The following is a 22,590-nucleotide window of genomic DNA, read 5'->3' on the forward strand; positions in this document are numbered from 1 at the left end:
CACATCGACCATGACTTTCACAGCAGGCCCAAGCTTGCCCTCGCAGCGCGTCACAAAAATCACCGCAATGTGAGTCTTGAGCACCATGTCACCGACTTCCGTGGCACTCGCTCCGACTCCAATGCAGCACCTGCATCACGGCTGTGAAATCAACGTACTTGCATTGCAGCTGTGAAATTGATGCAGGGCGTGCTTTGCCACAATCGCATAGACGCAGCAAGTCTGCATTTTTGACGCATTGTCCCTGGCGCCGATTCTTCATCAACACCGCACTGCAGTAAGGAACCGAGGCCGCTTGTGTCCGGAAACTGATGCATCACCCCCCTACCAGTATGGAACTGAGGTATTACCTCCCCTGCCAAGCAGTAAGGAACCAACGCTTTGCCTCCCCTGCCAGTAAGGAACCGACGCATTGCTTTGCTTTTCCAGGGCCTCACCTCCCCTGCGCCTAGCACCATCTTCAATTTTTGGCGCTTCCAAGGTACATTGTGCTAAAATGAACGCATCCATTGATTTCTATGAACTAAACTTTCTTGATCTTTTAAAAGTAATGTTGTGTATGTTGTATTTTGTTGTTTTGGTCTTGATTTATTCAGATACATATTGCCTAATTTTCTAAAGAGTGTTTTCACTGTGTTACTGTGTGTATATACAAATACTTTCCTCATTGCCTCTGAGATAAGCCTGACTGCTCGTGCCAAGCTATCAAGGGGATGAGCAGGGGTTATCTTAGCTGTGTGACTCCCTTACCCTGACTAGAGTGAGGGTCACTTTGACAGGGTGCAAACCATGTGTCAATTTGAGACCCAGTTTCTAACACATAGTATCCTGTTATAGCCAATTAACCTATTCTATCACTCTGAGCAATGTTAATGGTCCAGTGAACCTTACCTTATCCACTCATTACTTATCCTTGATAATAACAATTTGTGGGCTGATGAAATTTTCCTTTTTGGCTAAACGCAAAACCTTCTTTTCAACAAAGTCAGATGGCAAGAGCCTTCTATGATTAAATTGTCAGTTCAGTATTAGACACCCATATTTTATTTTATCTCATTTTATATACATAGTCTGGCTAAAAGACTTGGTGAGACATGGCTCAAGCATGGCTGTGTGACTGTTGGTGCCTCACTGAATGAATGAATTAAGGATTTATAGAGCGCAGGAATCACCCCTGAAGGGGTATGTCCATGCTGCAGGTGGAGGTCTAGAGGATGAAATAGGCGGTCAGTTGTTAGGAGCTCTGTTTTCAGAAGTTTCCTAAACTTGAGATAATTCAGACACTTGCATAAGTGGACGGGGAGTGAGTTCTAGTATCGAGGGGCCAGGTAGGAGAGGGTTTTGCTATCGGCACTGAAATATAGTAGCCAAAGGGGGCTTATAGTGGTCGAACTATGCTTGTTTTATTATACTGACATCATTGGGCAACATTTGAATATTCTGGCTATAGATTGTAGCTAGACTTTCCCAATTGTACACTACTTCCCAAGGCACACTTAGTCCAGCCTAGCCATTTTATCTTCTTTAAAGTCCTATTGGGGGAGACCTAGAGCATAAAATGGAGATTGTGGAGTCTGTCCCCACCACTGATTACTGGTAGGAACAGATGGGTGACAACTGGACAACTTGCTGGGTTTGGGGCCATACAGAGTGTGGGAGGATCTGTAAAGAGTGCAGGCAGTTGGGAAAGGTGCTCAGACCAGGAACGTGACTAGATGGCAGCTGAGCAGCACTGATTCCCATGGTTGTTTAGAGATGTCCCTCGCAGTAGTAAGTATTTTTTCTTACTGCCACAAAGGGTTAGGGATGATGCCCCTCATTTCTTTCCACCCATAGTTTAAAACAAAATTGCCAGAGTTTCAAGTCTTCAGACGTTGCAACTTTGCAAACCCCTGAATATGAGTGTCATTACATATTGGGTGCTGTAAAAAGGGCAAGAGTATGAGCAACAGCTTGGGTGTAGTTGCGGCAGCTACTTTTGGCTCAGTCACACTATATGCCAAAATCAAAACCTTACATTGTAATTATTGGCTTTTATGCTCTTCAGAATTTAGGAGTGCAGCTCACACTATGCAAAGAAATTCCACAGGCTAGACCTGTGATTTGGTTTCATATCCCATGTCTTTAGGCTTGTATACTCCAAACACATTCCACTTCATCATGACATCGAGGTGTAACTTACATAGGTTTTGGTGCCAGTAGAATTGGTGAAGGTCAGTATCCAATTTTGAAGTATCAGTATTTCGCTATGGGCTCTAAATTATAATGTAAAAACAAGTAATTATGTCTCTTAGGAGAGGCAGCTCAAGTTGCTCTAGTATCTGTTTGGTGATGTTACTGATGTTTCTTCTTCTATCCGCTTTGAAAGGTGTTTTAGGAGCAGACTTGGTATTAGTGTTGTTAACGAGGGCTTGCAGTATTGCCTTTGGTGAGAAAACTTAAACTACTCCTTGTGCATCATCGTCATTATCTTCTTTGATGAGACTGGCTGTTAATTATAGATTAGGTAAGACATTCTGATCTTCTATACCACTGACCATTGCTGCTGAAGATGAAAATGTACTTTGCTTAAAAAAACCTGCAGTAGAATATTGTATCTCGGGGCGTGGCTTGGTGGCCGGCGGAGATGTCGGCGCTCCATTGAAGCTCCCAACCCGGCGCGGAGGAAGCGCGCTCACAGCATGCCAAGCAGGTCGCTTTCTGGCTGAGCTGCGCCATGAACGGACGTTGCTGTCAACGGAGAATGCTTCGCGACCTCAAGTGGCGGCATTCTGCAATTTTCGAAAGCTAACGCGGCCGCGCTATTCTATGAGGCGGCGGCCGCCATTTTGTTTACCGGAGCCTGCTGCTTATCGCTACACAGTATACTGCCACAAGATTTCCTGAATTATAAAACTGAAAGTCACTTCTCAGTTTTTGCAGCAATAAATATAAACGTTTGAGAAGAGGAAAGTGAATTTGAATTTTGACTGTTTATGTGGCACTACCTCTTCAGTCAAGTGACACCTGATATCAGTTCGTCCTCTGCCTCCCAGCACAAGTCTCAGCACCTCGGGCTGTTCTAATGCAAGCAGAACAGAGATTATTAATGGACTGCCCAGAGAGAGGGTAACATTGGGAAGTAACATATGACACATTAAATGCTCTGCTTGTATTTGTTTTCAAAGACATTTTATGCAGATGTAATGAGCAGGGAGGTAACCAAACCCTACATAGCGCATAGTTTAAAGATAATATTCTGGGTGGTTTAGCCTGGCGCTTGACGGAGTTGGCAGCGCTTCACTGCGGCCGACAAAATCCTACCAAGAGAGCTATCTTGCCTACAAGGTCACATTGTTGTATGTCCTAATCCTTTAATATTCAGATGCGAGTCCGGGGGTGACGCAGAGGTCCAGTTTTACCTCACTTCTATATAGAGGCTGGGGTGGTGTGGTTCCAAGCGCCTTTCTTTCTTTCACTTTTATTTTAGCGCCACTTCTGCAGTATATAACAGAGCCGTAGTGGCTTACCTACATTACTTTGAGCAATTGTGTAGGAATAATTCTTTTGCAGAGAGACGCTCTCTTGCTTCTTGGCTCTGTTTCGATCTGCCTCACAGTATATCCTCAAACAACTTAGCTTCATACCTTGCAGTGCGGTCTAAGTGATTTCATCTTACATGGGAAGTACAAAAGGTGCTAGCTCTGCTATTTCAAAACCTTAACGCATTTTTATCAAAAATTCTAAAGTCTTCTCAGCATTATCTGACTTGGAGAGTCTGGGTCTACTTACGTCGGACGAGTGCGGCACGGATATACAACCACCTGCAGGGAAATCTAATACGAAAAGGTTAAAAAAAGAAATCCCCATCTCCGCCAAAATCTACTTCTCCTGTATCAATGGAACTTCTATTACAGGAAATCAGGGCCCTTAGGCCGTTCATGGAGGAAACAAACACAAAGTTACAATCTCTATCCGACAATTGATCGCAACTTGATGCTAGACTCTCAACTGTGGAACAGAGCGTCTCCTCTTTTCAGGATACCACGTCTTGCGTTACCTCTCTAAAGTCTCAAGTGTCAACTCTTCAAAAATAGGTTGAGGACCTTGAAAACCGAAGCAGGAGGAATAATCTACGCATATACAATTTAGCAGAGGGGGTCGAAGGTTCAGATCCCGTCACCTTTTTCCAGTCATTCCTGCCCAAGATTCTTCATTTGCCAGAAGACACTAGGCTGAACATACAACGTGCTCATAGGCTCGGTCGTGCTCCCAACAGCGCAATGTCTATACAGAAGAGGAGTTATCTTATATTTCTTGGAGTATACAGACTTGTTAAAAGTTAAAAGCCAGAAGATCACCTGGTCTGGTACCACAATATTTTTTGCACAGGATAACTCCAGGGCTACTGCGTCAAGACGTAAGGCCTTTCTCAATATGAGACCAACTCTTCGGTCAATGGGCGCCAGATACGGCTTGTTCCACCCATGCTTGTTCAAAGTAACCTACAATAATAATACCATCTCATATGATGACCCAGTACGTCTACGAAGTTTCATCAATGTGCACAGCACAGATTCCATGGATTCTTCAGGATCATCTTCCTCACATGGAACTTAATTATTTCAGTCTGCTACTTGGATTGTCTTTTCTCATGTTGTTTATCATATTTTTGCCACTATATGTTACTACGTTTTAGTCACATCCTAGTTATTACTATGTAGCACTTCAAGTTTTTTTTTCTTTTTTTTTATGCTTACCATATAAATTAGAGTTAACCTCTTCATCTTACTTCTTTTTGTTTTTAACCGTCAGATTTTTGTCTTGGCGTGTCCCCTCCAAGGTCCGGTTCGATCCTTCGTGGATGTCTCGTCTGCTCCATGTGGTCCCACTTCTCCCCACTCTTTCTCTCCCTCACTGTAAGTATATCTTTCGTTTTGTCTTTTATTTTTTGTCCTGTTTCGCACACGATCTCTTCTTTTCTTCTACTTCTGGTGTCCTATATATTATCATCTTTTTTTTTTCTTCTCTTTCTTACCTCTATACTTTTCTCTTTTTCAATTCATTATCCAGCATTTTTTTCTTCTTCTTCTTTCTCCTTCTTACATATGTCTCATCTTCTCATCACTTTCATGCCTTATAGTTTATCAATGTTATCTCTTTTCTTATGGTCAATATTCTCAATACCTTACATCTCTTCCCTATTTACCTTTCTGCTATTTTTTTTAATTCTCGTCATTCTTTCTCACTAATCCACAATGATGTTGAAACATATCAGTTATCTCCCCTAGAGTATTTGCTATATTTTATTTTTGATTACTCATGTCATTGAAGCTCATTTCATGGAATGTTAGGGGTCTAAACTCGCCTATCAAAAGACAAAGAGTCCTTACTCACTTAGCTAAACTAAATGCTGACTTGGTGTTTCTACAAGAGACTCATCTAACAGATGCTGAATCTTCAAAATTAAAAAGAGGGTGGGTAGGGAATGTCTTCTCATCTCCAGGAGATAGGAAACGCAATGGCGTAACGATACTTTGTCGCAAGTCACTTCCACTCTCACTTCAGTCCCAAGAATCGGACAGTGACGATAGATGGGTATCTGTCAAACTGTTATTAAAAGATGTTCTGGTTTCTCTTCTTAATGTTTATGCCCCCACATCTGGTGAACCCTCTTTTTGGTCCACATTAGCCAAACAGGTTGCACACTCAATGGAAGACAATTTTATATTAGGTGGTGACTATAATCAGGTTTTTGACCCTTTTATAGACAGAAATTCTAGATTTCCATTTGTTCCTAACAAACCGCATAAATCCTTCATTCATTCAATAAGCCAACACAAACTTCTAGATGCTTGGCGGTTGTGCAATCCAATTACCAGGGAATATACTTTTTACTCCCCTACCCACCATACTCAGTCTAGGATTGATTACATTTTTATTCCCACCACATATCACAAACACTAACATATGCAGATATTGGTCCTATTTTAATTTCAGACCATGCTCCTGTTTCAGTTGGTATTGATATTTTGCCTAAATCCTTGCTCCCTAAAAGATGGCGTTTCAATAATGCTCTTCTTCTAAACCCACATTTTACCACTTCTTTTACTAATTTTTCTAACGAATACTTTGAATTGAATCATACAGACAATATCCCATTTTCAACCATATGGGATGCTTACAAGGCTTCAGCGAGAGACTTCATCATTGGTTTTGTTGCTAAACATCGTAGATCTAGCCGTCAACAGACTAAAAATCTTCTTCAAGCCATCAAGAAGCTAGAGCACTCATATCATACTTCATACTCAAAGGATTGCCTCACAGCTCTTATAAATGCTAAGATACAATTTAACAAAAAATCGACTGACGACACCTCATTATACTTGTTAAAATCCAGTGCTAAGTTCTATGGTGGTAAGAATAAAGCCGGCAAAATACAAGCTAATTACTTAAAGATTAGGCAGAACAAATTAAATATAGAATCGATATATGATACTAACTTGAACTTAAAATTTAAAGACGCTGAAATTCTAAGTGAATTTTCTCTCTTTTACAAATCCCTGTATTCATCCGAAACACAACCCACTGAACAATCCTTATCCCATTTCTTCTCTAACATACCAAAACCTCACCTTTCCTCTCTAGACCTGTCCTCCTTAGAGTCAGATATCACACAACAGGAATTACTGTCTGCACTACAACTTCTCAAAAAAGATAAAGCACCAGGTCCAGATGTCTTCACTGTAGAATTCTACCTGCACTTTTCCAAAATTCTTTTACCTAAGTTGCATCTTTTAATATATTTCTTTATCTCTTCCAACGAGTCCTCTGGAACCTTTTCAGAAGCACACATCTGCCTTATTCCTAAGGATGGTAAAGACTCTAAGTTCTGTAAAAATTATAGGCCCATTTCACTGGTCAACATTGATTACAACATTTTCTCAAAAGCATTAGCTATTACACTGGACGCCTACCTACCAAATTTATTGGGAAAAGAACAGTCTGGCTTTGTTAAGGGTCGCTTCATTACAGATAATACCCGACTTCTTTTTAACATCCTGTCCAAGTCTTCCCGTCTGCAGCACTCCCTGGCTGCAATCGCTTTAGATGCGGAAAAAGCATTTGATAGGGTTGAGTGGACTTACCTGTTTTATACTCTTAAATGGTTTGGCTTTGGTCCTAAGTTCATTTCTCTGATCTCTCTCCTTTATTCCAATCCCCGAGCTGCAGTCCGCGCCAATGGTTTAGTCTCCTCTTTTTTTAATTTAGGTAGAGGAGTCCGCCAAGGATGCCCCCTATCTCCCTTTTTGTTTAACTTGGCTTTAGAACCTTTCCTCTCCAAACTTCGCCAGAACTCCCATATACATGGCTTTAAGACGACCAACTTTCATATCAAACTTGCAGCTTACGCTGATGACATTTTGCTTTTCATCTCTGATCCAAATGAATCGATTCCTGCCTTGTTAGCTGAAGTCCAGCAGTATTCCCTTATTTCTGGCTATAAGCTGAATAATGACAAATGCGAAATTTTGCCCTTAACTAAATACACTTTCAAAACGGACTATAGCGCCTCTAATTTCACATGGAGCTCTAATTATATTAAATATCTAGGACTTTATATCACCCCTAGCATTTCTGATACAGTAGGACTTTGTTTGAATAAGTGTATCCAAAAGCTTGTAGACTTCACCACTAAATGGCATCCCCTTTACCTTTCATGGTGGGGGCGCTTGGACACTATAAAAATGATGTTGACGTCCACAGTTCTATATACTTTATCTAATATACCAATCCCGATTCCTGCTAAACTATTACATAAAATCAACTCAATTATTTCCTCCTTCTTATGGAATAACAAAAAACCTAGAATGTCTTTGCAAAAGCTAATGCGCCCTAAAGACGAAGGTGGAATCAATTTTCCAGATTTTAGAACGTATCAGAAAGCATTCCTCCTGCGCCAGGCATCCTTTTGGCTACTTGAGCCTACAGATGATCGCCCCTTGTGGACTTTAGTTGAAAATTTCTTCTTATCTCCCTTTTCCTTCCAAGAATATCTATCCTTTTCAAATAAACCACAGTCCCTCTCCACCCCCATAATTAAGTTTACTTCTAAATTTCTTAGGCCATCATCTCCTTCCCAACGACACACTATAGACTCCTTTCTTAATTCTACTATTTGGCATAATAAGAACCTACTCATTCGTGATAAAACGTTTTACTGGAAAACTTGGAGACAAAAAGGATTACTTTGAGTTCACCAGTTCTTTTCCCAATCAGTTTTTCTACCCTTTTCTTCACTCAGCCAAATATTTAACTTGCCCACTTCATTTATTACTAAATATAGTCTTTTAAAAGAAGCCGTAATGACCACTTACACTCAACTATCCAATGCCCCTGCTGTGCCGAATAACGCTGACTCCATCTCACACTTATATACCATATTACAACATCCATCCAAAGCTTCCACTATCTATAATTTTCTACAACGCACAGCCATCACCAGGCAGAAATCCACAATTGAAGTAGCATGGGAACATGATTTTCAAACTTCTTGGGCTATCCCTTTATGGAGGAACTTATGGATTAAAATACGTAAATCTTCTAGAGCAGCAAATTTAACGCAAACACTGTTCTTTGCTTATAATAGACTTTTATTATCACCATATGTTTTAAGCAAAAGTTTTTCAAATGTTTCCGATGTATGTTGGACATGTTTATCTCCAAAAGCCGATTTATTTCACATGCTGTTTTCTTGTGATTTTGTTTGCAATTTTTGGAAACAAGTTTGGACTCAAATCAATTTAATTTTTGACACTAAGATTCCTTTTTCCTTTACCAATGTCTTCTTAGGGAGCCTCTCGCCTGTGTGGGAAAACATGATGTTTAATGTAAAAATTATAGACCTGTTATTAGCTGTCGCTTTTCAGCAAATTACTATAAACTGGAAAGACTTTACAAAAATTTCTTATAGAGCTTGGTGGTATAATGTTTGCCATAACCACAGGTTAGATACTGCTTTTGTTTATCCTCTAACAATGGCGACGAAATGTTTGGACTTATGGTCACCTGTTACAAGTTTTCTTGATGTAAGTGCTCAATGGTTTTCTCAGCCACATCCATTATAACAAGAAGTTCCCAAACCTCCCTGATCCCCTGAATGTTCCTACTTTTTTCCTATATTTCACAAGTCCTCAGATTGTAGATGTTTTTTTATATCTTTTTATTGTCATTTATGAGTCTGTTTCGTATTCTTATAAATACGTTTATGCTGGATATTTTATTATGAGGTTATTGAGATGTACTTCGTATTGACACCTATGTATTACTCAATAAAGCTTTCTTGAACTAAAAAAAAGAATATTGTATCTCATGTGACGTGGCCATCTTGGAAGCTATGCCTCTGATAATTGTAGAACAAATTTACCTTGCACATCTTCAAAGGCACAAATCCTTATTCAATGGCAACGGTGCATAAATCTTTGAAAACACATATCATGCATCTGTGGCACAGAATTAGAGCTAAGCTCAACACAAACGTCCCCCACACGAGAATAGGCAAAGCTATGATGTGTTGACTCAATTTAATATCATGGTGCCTCTTTAAAATGGAACTGTGCAGTGTTTTGGGTTTTTAGCAATCTCACAGCCTAATAAATTGGTAAACAAGGAGTGCACTGATCTAGTATTACCAGAGGACGCCATGTCATCGGAACATTTCTATTCCTTTGTAGTCCTTTTGACAAAACACAGGATATTTAGACGTGTTATACAAATCGATCTATTTGAACTAAACGTGGACCACGTTTCTGAGAATGCACCTATTTGTTAAAGAAAGCCCAGCAGTGGAACTCAGGTGACCTGGGGTAGATGGTGATCAGTTAACCCTGCATTGGTTCAAGACAGAGAAAAAAATATCCTTACCTGCTCAGAATGGATCTTTCTCTCCATGCCTGAGGCTTCACCCAGGGTTCAAATGTGTAGTACACTGGCTTGCAGCATATGCACTTTGCAACAAATCTAGCAGTGTACATTTAGTAAAATAAAATATATAAACATACTTAAGCATACAGATGGTTCCGTCCATTGACTGTCTTCACATATCACATAAGATTGGTTTTTGAAAACGAATCCTTTTTTGCATCTGTATGTCACTCTTTCACCAGCCTTATAGCTTTGTCTTGGTTTGTCTACAAATTCTCCATCTTTAATGTTTGGTGCAGCACCACATGATGTAGCTGGAAAATAAAATTCACAGGTGTTTGACACATCAGGTTAACACTCAACAGCCATATTATTGTTTCATCTTGTTATTTTCCGAGGTTCCCCAAAATTTGCCCCCACTTGTCACAAAACATTTCCACGAGGGAGCCTAAGAGGATTGTGTATTTGAATAGATGCCTTGTAAGTGCATTTTAAAGCATTGTTGTGGTATGCGTTGCTGTGGTTAATGTCACTGAAGTGAATGTCAGTGAGGGGTAAGTAAACATTTTGTAGTGGATTCATTGTATGTAAATTGCATGGTGTTGGGCAGTGCATTAATGACCTATTCAACTTGCAAGAATAATTCAGGAGAAGTGGCCTTCTAGGTCACAGTGATGTTAATCCTCTCTCCTAGCATTTAGGAAACAACTAAAACATTTCACATTAAATGGCTCTACCTCCATTTTTAAGGCAGATGGGTAATTGTGGCTTGAACACATAACGTAATGCAACATAACATAATGCAATGTAACGTAAAATAATATAACATAGCGTAATATAACATAACGTAACAGAACATGCATAACATAACATAATGTAATGTAACTAAGATAACATAACAGTACATGACATAACATAACATGACATAACACAATGTAACATAGCAACATTTAAATGATGTTCTACCAAAATCTATAAATCAGATACTAGATGACCATTAAATAGAGTTCCAATAACAAACAAAAGTAAATCTGCTGATGGAATAGTGCAATATTACTTATCAACAAGAAACCAGACTACTATGGCAAATAGGCCTCAAAAGAAATGCACATACTCCAAGGCATTTGCTGTATGATGGCCAGTTCAACACTCAAAATAGGTATAAATCCAAATTTCAAAGTAAAACCTCACAGTAGTGATGATTCATTAAGGTTTTACACTGCTTTAAGTGTCACTTAGGATTTATGTTATGTACTCTATTGTTATACCTAAACTTTGCTTTCCTAAGAACTGAAGATCAATCCAGTTGCTTGAAAGACTTATTGACAAGGAGAGTTTTTAATCTAAGCATCTCACATGAAATCTATTTTTTCCTGATCATTGAGAACTGCCTTCAGGCTGAGAACATATGAACTGTTAGTTTTTAGGTCTCGCCTAGCTATCGCGTAAGCGATCGCTATGCGAGACTATAGTAAGGGGCTCCCAAAAGTGCTCCCAAAAGCGGATTGCATGGCGAGCACGCGCACAATCACGTGCATTGTGCCGCCATGCAATCCGTTTGTTATCGTACTTCAAAGGGTCCGCTCCCCCGCCTGGAATGCGCTCCCCCGCCCCCGCCAAGCGCGCGCGCCACGCTCCACCAGGCTTGTCTTGTTGATTCAAACTGGCTATATTTGTGACTGCAAAAGTCCAATTCAGAACGTATTAAAGTAACTCTGCACATCAGAAATGTCTTTGCGACGGGCAAAATGAACATTGAGAGCCGCGACGCAAAGTGAGTGCATAACCGGCATCCTCTCCTGGTAACAAAGCGTTCACTCACAAACCGTCCTTCAGTCAGAAACTGGCTGTCGAGTGCAGTCAGTAACTTTTACGTATTTGCTCATTTACTAATCGGTATAAAATGTCCGTGCATTTGTAAAAAGTGATACACAACTGCTTCCTGCATCCCTTGTGATGCTGGAAAGTGGATCACCTCCCACCCTTCACCTCGGGTCCTCTGCTCTGCTGTATCACTTAACTGCAGTGTATCTGCTGTTTACCTTCACCACAGTCTTTTCAAGGTTACACTCCTCCTAAGTTCTGACACTACTACCCACCTGCTGCATCGCATCCCTCCATTCCTTTCACAGTGACATTTCACGCAGTCTATCTGCTTAATTCACTCCGTCCTTTGGCTACAATTCACCGCTCTCTGCTGCCACCCGGCGGAGATCTGAGTACTGCAGCCTCTCACAACAGTCATTCCGCGCTTCTCGCCGCATGAACAAGTGTGATTGTTTTATTCCATCACCCTTGGGGCCTTGTCTCCTGACAGGTTATACAAGAGTGAACCTGCTCAGCCAGTTCATCTGACTTTAGTAGCACAGTTGCCTCCAGTCTCTTACTCGTTTGAAATTCGGCGCGTCCTGTGGGCTATACCCAAGGCTTTCAGTAGGCCGGGTCCTGGCGGTGCTCAGCACCGGCAGTTCTAACAAGCATTTGCAATGCAATAGGTCTCGCATTTACGCAAGTTTGAGCTATTGACATTTTAAACGACAATGCCTTTTATTTATGTTTTGGTTTTTAAAACATAAGTAAAAGGCATTGTTATTTACAATGCCAATACCTTAAACTCCCGTAAATGCGAGACCTATTGCATTGCAAATGCTTGTTCTGTTTGTCAGGAAATGTTGAGCACCTTCATTTTCTCCATATCACAGATGTATTGTGTTTTGCAACATGTGTCTTCTTCATGTATTCTTTATTAGGTTGCTTACAAGCTTACCCTTGTTTTTCTAATTGACATTCTCTACTCCCTCTTCCTGCCCCCTTTCACCACATGGATGTATTTGGCTTCCGGAGAGTGTAACTGCAGTGGTGACACTCTGTGAACCATGCATCACAGAGTTGTCTACTTTTCTTATTTTCTTCTTGATTACTTTGGATTTATACTGAAAACCTACGTAAAAATAGTTTACAGAGTTGAATTAGGAGAGAGAAATGATTTACAGTGGCAAATAATGTGCTTGCTCTCTGTGGATTTTTAAGAATTTTTAAGAACAATGGTCCCTAGTTTAATCTTAATTAAGGTGACTATTTCAACATAGACTTCAATGAGACCTATGTGTATTCCTCCTGTGTCCAGCCGGACAAAGGAACATTTATTGTTGAGTTTCACAAGGTTAGAAAATAGGATAATGAAGAATGATGAAACAGGGGCACAATCCTGTACCGAGTTTTCAACAAAGGGAAAGGGAGTAAGATAAAAGTAGAAAGAAATAACAGGCAAAAGGCTTTGGGAGCAAACATGGGGGCTTACAATACAATAATGGACTTAAGTAAGCTCAGACCAACAGAAACCACAATACATTTTCACAGTGGATACAATGTGGTACTGTTATAGAAAGTCGACGTGACGTTTCGATCCCTAGCTCCTAGTGCAGTGGGATCATCATCAGGACTCAAAATTACAAAAAATTGCCTGGTATGAATGCAATGCCTAAAGAACACTTTGGAATGAGTTTCAATCTGGGAGTCAGGCAGGTTCGTCCGCGTTGGATGCGGGAAGTGGCAGCGACGATGGCTTTTTCCGGTTAAACTGAGCTTGGGGATTTGGGCTCAATAGAACAATGTACTAACCGCGTCTGAATCGGACCGCGGGCGGCAGCGGCAATGGCTGTCCGTGTTCAGTTACGAGCTCAAGGGAGTCTCGGCACAGCGGTGAAGGACATCCGTGGCGACCTGCAATGGGGCAGCCATTGCCGCTGCCGCCCGCGCTCCGATTCAGACGCGGTTAGTACATTGTTCTATTGAGCCCAAATCCCCAAGCTCAGTTTAACCGAAAAAGCCATCGTCGCTGCCACTTCCCGCATCCAACGCGGACGAACCTGCCTGACTCCCAGATTGAAACTCATTCCAAAGTGTTCTTTAGGCATTGCATTCATACCAGGCAATTTTTTGTAATTTTGAGTCCTGATGATGATCCCACTGCACTAGGAGCTAGGGATCGAAACGTCACGTCGACTTTCTATAACAGTACCACATTGTATCCACTGTGAAAATGTATTGTGGTTTTTGTTGGTCTGAGCTTACTTAAGTCCATTATTGTATTGTAAGCCCCCATGTTTGCTCCCAAAGCCTTTTGCCTGTTATTTCTTTCTACTTTTATCTTACTCCCTTTCTCTTTGTTGAAAACTCGGTACAGGATTGTGCCCCTGTTTCATCATTCTTCATTATCCTATTTTCTAACCTTGTGAAACTCAAGAATAAATGTTCCTTTGTCCGGCTGGACACAGGAGGAATACACATAGGTCTCATTGAAGTCTATGTTGAAATAGTCACCTTAATTAAGATTAAACTAGGGACCATTGTTCTTAAAAATACATAATTACCCGTGGTCCTTAGCTACCTTTATCGCGTCTCCCTTGTTACCTATATGCTCTCTGTGGATAGCCAGGCTAAGGAATTTACTTGAATCATCTACTGAAACCATATATACTTGCCCTCTGAATTAGAGAGCTAAGGGCCAGATGTACTACCCTTTCCTTTAGCGACTCGCAATTTGCGACACATTGCGAGTCGCAAATTGTGAGGCGCTAAATGAAATGTACAACAGTGTGTTTACACAGTTTTGCAATTCCCAATAGGGTCGCAAATTGCGAGGCTCATTAATATTAATGAGCCTCTCGCAATTTGCGAGCCCATTGTGAATGCCAGCCCTCCCAGGGATGGTGGCCTGCTGGGCTCAGCAGACCACTATGTCTGGGACTGGTTTTTAATAAAGCAGCTTTTTTTAAAAAATGAAACGTTTTCGTTTCATTTTTTAAGGGCAGGCAGTGGCCCCTGGGACCACTGCCTGCCCGTAATACATTATTTTGCATGAATTTGCAGAGGGGACCCCCTTCCCATTTACAAATGCATTACCAACTACTTGAAGTAGGTGTAATTGTGAGTGTTTTGCGACCGCAATTGGGTTTGCAAAACATTTAGTACATTTGTTTTGAGACTCAGTATTTGGAAGGGAACGCCCCTTCCAAATAGTGAGTCGCAAAACCTATTAAGCGAGTCGCAAAAAAATTGTGATTTGCTAAATAGGCTATTTACATGGCCCAATATGTTTTTACATGCGCAAAAGGTTTTGCAAACCCATTTGGGCATACAAAAACAGGTCGTACATCTGGCCCATAGAGTCTGTCATTCACAAATAGAATGCGTCATGCAAAATAAGGGAGAACAGAGCCTTACTATGGAAGAAAGAACAGAGTTGCAGTGGCGTTTGAATAATAAAAAAGCATTGAACGGACAAGCCATATTCAACATGGATCAGGAACTAGCCATATCATTGGATATCAGCCACTCCAGTTGCTTGCTGCAGCAAGAGCTGGATCCTTGGCAAGTTATCGTGCAGGGTACTAGATCGGTAAATTAAGTATTAAGAGATTTGGTCTGGTGCCTCTGTTGTCTCAAACCTGGTTACAGACAGGTTGCAAAGCAGCATCAGTCTCAGGAATGGCAATATCTCAGAGGTCCATTATGTGATTCACATGGAGTGTACCAGGTGGAGGTCACTGGGTCAACCAAAAACAAAATTTTGAAATTATCGCATAGGCAGAAGTATTTAAATTCAAGTGGAATACATTATACTGCTTAGGAATATGTCAGCAAATTGATAATCTAGTTTCACCTAAATTACTTAGATCTTTGGTTGGATCCCAGATCTAAAAGCTACAGTTTTTTGGTATAGCATTGAGTTTGGAGTTCAAATTATGTCTTCCCTCTAACTTTCAATATGCCATGGGTTCTGATGCACAGAGATTGAAATTGATTCTGGTCATGGCTCTATGAAGTAATGAAGCAAGTTTACAATTTCTACTACAATTTCCTTTGAAATCTCTATCGCCTATTCCCAATTAACATGAGTAGTTTTGGCATTTGAAGAGTCCTTTGCATGTTTTACATTACATTATGATTTCCTGCCTCCGGGGACCTGCAATGTTTCAGGTCATAATGGGGGTTCCCAGGCCTGTCAAGTGAGTCAGAGTCACATCAAATAACTGTGGGCGAGAAGTGCAATAATGAGTTATCACCTACCAGAGACCTTGGTCTTGGTGTTTGCATCCTGCTTTGGAGCCTATTGAGGAGGATCATAGTTTTGATACACCTGGTGAAATGCAGCAAGGACTATAGGATTATTTAAATAGCTAAATCAGGAAGGTGCTGTTTGGTCTTGGGGATTGGACATTTAAGGAATTCTGTTCAAGCAATCCGATGGCTTGAGAGTTAATAGTGAACTTGAAGACACTGGGCAAGTAATGCCCTACCTTTATACTATTGGGAAGATAAATCAGTTTGCATTAATTTTATTTGTTAGAGCAATGAATACTGGGATGGTTCTCGTACTGGTGGTTTTGTGACAAATGTTATATTGAACAAGCACCCCCGCCTCCCTATGAAATGACATTTGTTGTTTTCCCCCTGTTGGGAGGGAAAGACATAGTGAGCTTCTTGCATAACATGTTGTTCTAAATGAGAACTGTTAAGAGAAGTTGTAGAAGCCTGGCAATATATGACAGCTATTTTTGGAAGAAAGTTCTGTTAAAGCATGGTGAAAGATTTAGAGACTGAAGAGGAATTGACAGTTGCAAGAGATGCAGGAAGAATGTTTTTGTTTCATGGACTATCATTTCCCCAGGGTGTTTGGGAAAAGTTGATCCTATCAGTTACATTTGCTTTTGTCATACAGAACTTTAGAGATAGTCACAATGCTAATCTCCACATTTCTAAAATAATTCTGTCACAACCACAATATGAAAAATCACCATTTTGCCTTTATTATGGCCACAAAAGCACAATTTTTGGGGCTTCACATTCAGATTAATGTTTAATGAGCTATGAGAGAGCCGCAGAGAATAAGGGTATGCATACTCTATAAAATGTCAATATTTATCAAACCTTCTCCATTGCAGAGCAATACTTACAAATGCACTTTGGAAGAAAATGCCACTCTCCCTTTAAACACTGTGTTTGTCTTTCCGAAATCACTTTATATTCAGATTCACATATAAAACTGACTGTGGCTCCTGAGACATACTGTGCCCTCAATCCTATTACTGAGCCATAGTCGATGGATGGCATGTTGCATGGGCTTTCTGCAAAAAAGAGAATATTGTGAATTAAAAGAGATGCTATTATGTGTTCAGCTTTTCAATTAATTATGTTCTTTCATTATGTAGCACTTGGGATAAGTTGATTTGGTACAATAATTTATTCATCTTTATTGTATAGCACAAACAATCTTAAAGAGCCAAATATCTTATCAGCCGCAGCCGCTGCAGGTAAGAGCGGTGGGGCCAGGTGAGGGAGGATTTCGAGAGACGACCACGAGGGAAAACGTATTATTTATTTAATTTTCCCTCGTGGTCATCTCTTGAAATCCCCCCTCACCTGGCTCCATCGCCCCACCGCTCTTACCTGCAGCAGCCACGGCTGTATCGTATCTATTAAGGCAATAGTAATATATGGCTCAAAGGACAGTTCAAAGTCACAGTACGTTGTATGTTTGAGTTGTTCAGTTGGATGAAAACATTCAAATAGTTAATGTACAAAAACTAATTTCTTTTGCTCTATGTTGTTTACAACTTCTCTTATGCTAGATGTGCAACTCTGAGATTATTCTTGTATTTTCTCTTCAGTTCGCTTGTTTGCTAAAATTGGAAATTCGGATTGAAGAAAAGGTAAACTCCAGGACTTTGGATTCAGAAGCATCTGTGGTTTCCCTGCCACTCACCTTCAGATATGAGCCAGCCCCTACCCCACCGCAGCCTATATTGGTCTGAATGACACAAAAACTATGTGCTTCATTACAAAAAGCCCAGTAATTACGGGGGAGGGGGAGATACTGGGGGCAGAGTTAATGATTCTATTCATTTTAATATTTCCCCTGCCCCACACTAGCTGCACGGTATCACAAGTTTCCAGGTCTGCAATTGGGAAAATATATGGGTGTTAGAATTACCAGATCCACTTGAGCTTGTGGTTTTTTGATTCTAGATCCGTTATATGCACATCTCCCACCTGCTTCCAACACATTAAAAATATTAACAGTAAAGCAATGGATTTTACAGAGGCCCTTCCTGTAAAATCATTTTTACTCAGGTGGAATGGTATCAATTACTAGGATAATGAGTGCTTATCAGTTTCAAAATAGTGCAGTTTCTGTTTTTATGAGTGCCTTGAGATTTCTGGTAATGCATGCTCCTCGTGTTTTATAATATAACACAGGTAAGCAACTAATGATAATTTTACTTGGCAAAATAATTATACATTTGTAGTCTATTCACCTTTAGTTTTTGACATTGGTGTATGTTGTCAGAAGGTGTCAGAAGAGTGGTCAGGAAAATGTTAGGCAAATGCGGTGAATAGCCTTCACGCTACAGCTTTGTGATGGCCCACAAACCTTTGTAAATGCATTTTCGGTATAATTTGGCAGATTAAAGCAACACCATAAGGATTCATTAAAGAATGGGGTTGAAGATTTTTGAGAATCCATCAATCAACCAAGTTTTCACATGGGGTGTAGAGTAAGGAGAGACATGTTAGGAAGTATTCATTACAACTGGGAAAATAGAAAGAAAAGAAGGGAATTTATCTAATTTCCCAACCATATGCCTGTGTCCTCCTTCTAGTGAATAAAAATGGAAACCAAGAATACATGAATATTTTGATTAGTTCCTATTCGCTCCACTTGGTATCTTTTCCAGGATTAAGTTATGCACGCTGAGTTAGGCACATTTGCGAATCAGATGTAATTTATGGCAATGCTTAGGGGAAATATTTAGAAACTGAGGGGTCAATAACAAAAGCATTGATGAGTTAATAAAGTAGTATTATTTTAAGTATTCTGTAGAATAACCTTCAATGTATTTGTAAATTAACCCAAAACATCAAAAGCAGAATAAAATGAGAATATTCTGGTAATATCACATACAATTAGTACAAAGGGAAAGGACTTGCCCTCATTGCACTTTTGCTAAAACTGTTACGATGACTAAAAAAGAAGATGGGCTAATTCACAAACTCAGTTATAAATATGTGAAGCAGTACTCCTCTAGATTTACTTCCCCCTATTCATAAATTCCTGTGTGAATCATTTCCTCCCTGGAGTGCTATGTCACGCTCTCACAAATGCCTTCATGAATCAGTGCCGGCTGTTAAGAGAAGATGCTTTTGCTCAGAAGCTCCGCCTATTTACTACTTACAGACACAATGTATTTTGAATAAAAGCTTAGGAAAAAGCTTTGAATTTAAATGCATGCTTTACTTTTCCTGAGAGGGTACAAAGCAATCTAAGTTAAAAATAATATACTTTTTTCGAAAAAAAATAAATAAAAAAAAAATAATAATAATAATAATATACTTACCACTACATTTGGGGGTAGCTGTCCACCTCCCACCAATGCAAGTGCTTTCATTGAATCCAGTGATACGATAGCCAGGATTACAGAGGTAGGTTACGGTATCATCACTGTAGAAATAGTTCTTGCTGGTAGGCATCAGATATTTTCCATTGATTATTGTAGGTGGTTTACTACAGCTTCTTCTTTCTGTGTAAAAAAAAATCACAGTTCTTCGTTAAAATATAGAATAATAGGTGTTTCTTAGGAGTGGAAACTTGAATATGCCACTGCTTTCATGAACAATTCAAAGGGCAACATCAATGGAGTACTGTCTTTGCAAAGCTCGTGGTCCGCAGCCCGATTTGGAGGTGGGTGGGCCTTAAGTCAACAGCAGAGCCTACTTCAGCACCGCTGCCCACATCCTCTAATGGCGGCCTAACATAGCAGGGACCGCCGAAGGGTTTACCATCCCACTGCCCGCACGCCGATTTTATAGCAATCATTTTTATTGATTTTCAGAACAACAGTATCAGTGCACATGTGTAGTCATACAATAACAAGTAACTGCCGGGTGTCCCCCGGCCATAGGTATCTACTGAATGCCCCATAGGTGGTTCAGACGCTCCATGTGCGGTCCAGGGGAACCCCTCCTCAGACTCCTCTGGTACCCCGTCCCACCCCCCCCCCCCCACTACCCCCCTCCCCCCCCCCGCTACCCCCCTCCCACCACCCCCCCCCCAGAGGCAGCTGCAAAGCGTCCGAAGAAAAAAGAAAAAAGGGGGAACAGTTTCAGTCCGTGGAGTGCCAGGTCCTGAAGATACGCATCGTCCTCCACGTGGGCGGGAAGACGGCTGCCGGGAGGCCCCTAGATAAGTAGGTCAGCAACGAGCCCCACGCACGCCGATTTTAGAGTGGGCAATTGGATGCCTTTTTTTTTTGCTGGTGATGAGGTACAGTAAAAAAAATTACAAATTTCCTCACATCATGCAGAAAACTTCCATGGTGTGTGGGTAATTAGTTTCTCCTTTTTCAAAAACATACACCCATTTTGGAGGTTTGTTTTTTAAAAATGAAAAACTGTGTAACAGTTTGAGTGGCAGCAATCCTGTTTGATGGAGCTTTTAGTCAAACTTTTACAACATTGACAGGAACCGGCATGGCTGCGGTCTCTGCCAATGTTAAGAAATGCCAAAGGGACCAACAGACATCTCTATTTTCCTCCAATCTTAAATCCAGATCCTAGCTCTTTTGGTTGAGGTATGTTTACCTCAGAATGAATTAAAGTGGGCATTATAGTCTACACATACAAGCAGTCCATAATGGATCAAAATGGAATTGCACATGGGGTAAAGTGCCTGCAAACTAAAGATATCAGGATACTGCTGGCAAGATAGATCAGCTTAATATTCACTTTGATCTGCAGGTGACAAATTAGAATACTTTGCAAAACATCTCAGCCACTCCTCTTTCCAAGGTCTGTAAAATGAGTACTATTTCATTGGTAAAACTAATGCCACAAATCTTACAGTGCTCGCAAAAGGAAAAACCCCAGTATAAAGAGTTATATGAAAAATGCTGTCATTATTTATTGCACATTACAGCCACATTCCATGAACAGAAGTGCCAGTCAGAAGGCTAACGAAATTCATAAGGTTATAGAGCTCTGAGTAGTAATATCCTTATTTAGTATTTTGAATACGGGGGTGTGGCTTGGCGCTGCTATAAGATGGCTGTGTCTGAGAAGCTCTGGAGCGGTCACAGGACCGAATCAGCCGAAATTTGCCCAAACTGCTCCGAAGCGCTACATCCTGGCAGGATATCAAATGGAAGCTTCTTCTGCCCAAGCAGGTTTGTTTTCTTACCTGCATGCTTGTCTTTTCCTGCTCATATGAAGCAGGCGCACTGACGGACGTTCCGTGCCCGCCATTTGAAAAACACTTGTTTGCATTAATTCAGCAATGCCTTCTTTTCTGTTTCGCAGTGTGAATTACTCTCATGTTTTCTTCATTTTTGCAAATTATTTTACTGAGTCCACAATATATTCATAAGAAAAAGTAAGAATTGTCCTGTCTGCTGTTTGACATTCATTTCTCCTCACTGCTTTGGGTGCATGTATTACAGACACTGCCTTCATATTCTTCTTCAGTACTGTTTTGATATATTTTCCTCACTTATCCTAAGGGATGAACCAAAGGATTGAGGCCTCTCACATCCAATACAAGCAACTCCTCACATAACTTCTGCATATGCCCAGCAAATTCATTCCCTGTACTGGTGGAAAATATGGAGGACAGTAGTCAAGAGTCAACTTCGACATCCAATACGTCTTCTGTTGGAAACAGTGCAACTTGCCTTAAAATTACTTCTAAATAAAGCTCAAGTGCCCCACAAGCTACTAAAAGAGTTAAAAAGACCCTCCATCTCTCATAAAAATAATCAACGTTTTCTCAATGGAACTTTTGCTTGAAGAAATCAGAGTTCTAAAGCCCTATATGGAAGACACTAACAATAAGCTGCATATTTTAAATAATAATTGGTTCCTCATGGATAACAAGGTAACAGATGTGGAGCAAAGAGTTAGTGACATCAAAGATACTATACAGACTCTTACAAATCTACGATCTGAGGTATCTCAACTAAAAGGGCATGCTTAGGACTTTGAAAATCAGCGCAGATGAAGCATCCTTCACATTTATGGCTTAGCGTATGCGGTGCAAGTTAATGATCCTGTATAATCTTTTTAATCATTTCTCCCTAAGATTCTAGATCTTTACGCCTCTCCAAAATTAAATATGCAGCAAACGCATCTACTTCCTAGAATATGTTGAACTTTTTCAAGTTAATAAAGCAGCTAAGGCCAATGGGAGAATTCCAAGGTCTGGTTCGCAGGTATTCTTTGCACAGGATTTTGCTAAAGCCAAGGCAGACAGGAGGAAAGCATTTGTGGATATGAGACCAGCTCTTCTTGCTTTGCACTCAAGATTTGGACTTTTTCATCCTTGCTTGTTTAAAGTAACATATAAAAACAAAACTATGACTTATGAGGATCCTGTGATCCTGCAATGTTTTTTTGATAAATGTATAGGAGAAGAGATGGATTCCTCAAAGTTTTCTTCAACCTGACTCTAGCAATGCGTTGAGATTGCATGAGATAACTCTGATGATACTCAAGTTAAATGTTATAAGTTATATAATCTATTTGTGTGTATCTTTCCTCATGTAACCTGTTTTCTAGTTAGCCTTTTTATTTATTTGTAGAACTTCTTTCCAGGTATTGTTTGATGTGCATCCCCAGGACTCCATCATTATT

General features: G+C 40.4%; 1 protein-coding gene across 1 annotated transcript in view; it reads right to left on the reverse strand.

The window, feature by feature from the left end:
* LOC146833907 (coagulation factor XIII B chain-like) overlaps positions 1-22,590 on the reverse strand; it is a 1,069,530-nt gene that overhangs the window by 573,193 nt on the left and 473,747 nt on the right. Inside the window, exons 8-10 of the mRNA XM_085601818.1 lie at positions 19,305-19,487; positions 16,863-17,033; positions 10,041-10,217 (exon numbers count right to left, since the gene is read on the reverse strand). Of these exons, the coding sequence (XP_085457944.1) occupies positions 10,041-10,217; positions 16,863-17,033; positions 19,305-19,487 (531 nt within the window). The remainder of the gene's footprint in view (positions 1-10,040; positions 10,218-16,862; positions 17,034-19,304; positions 19,488-22,590) is intronic.

The sequence above is a fragment of the Triturus cristatus genome, chromosome 4_2 (genome assembly GCF_964204655.1).
Source record: "Triturus cristatus chromosome 4_2, aTriCri1.1, whole genome shotgun sequence".
Lineage (NCBI taxonomy): Eukaryota > Metazoa > Chordata > Amphibia > Caudata > Salamandridae > Triturus > Triturus cristatus.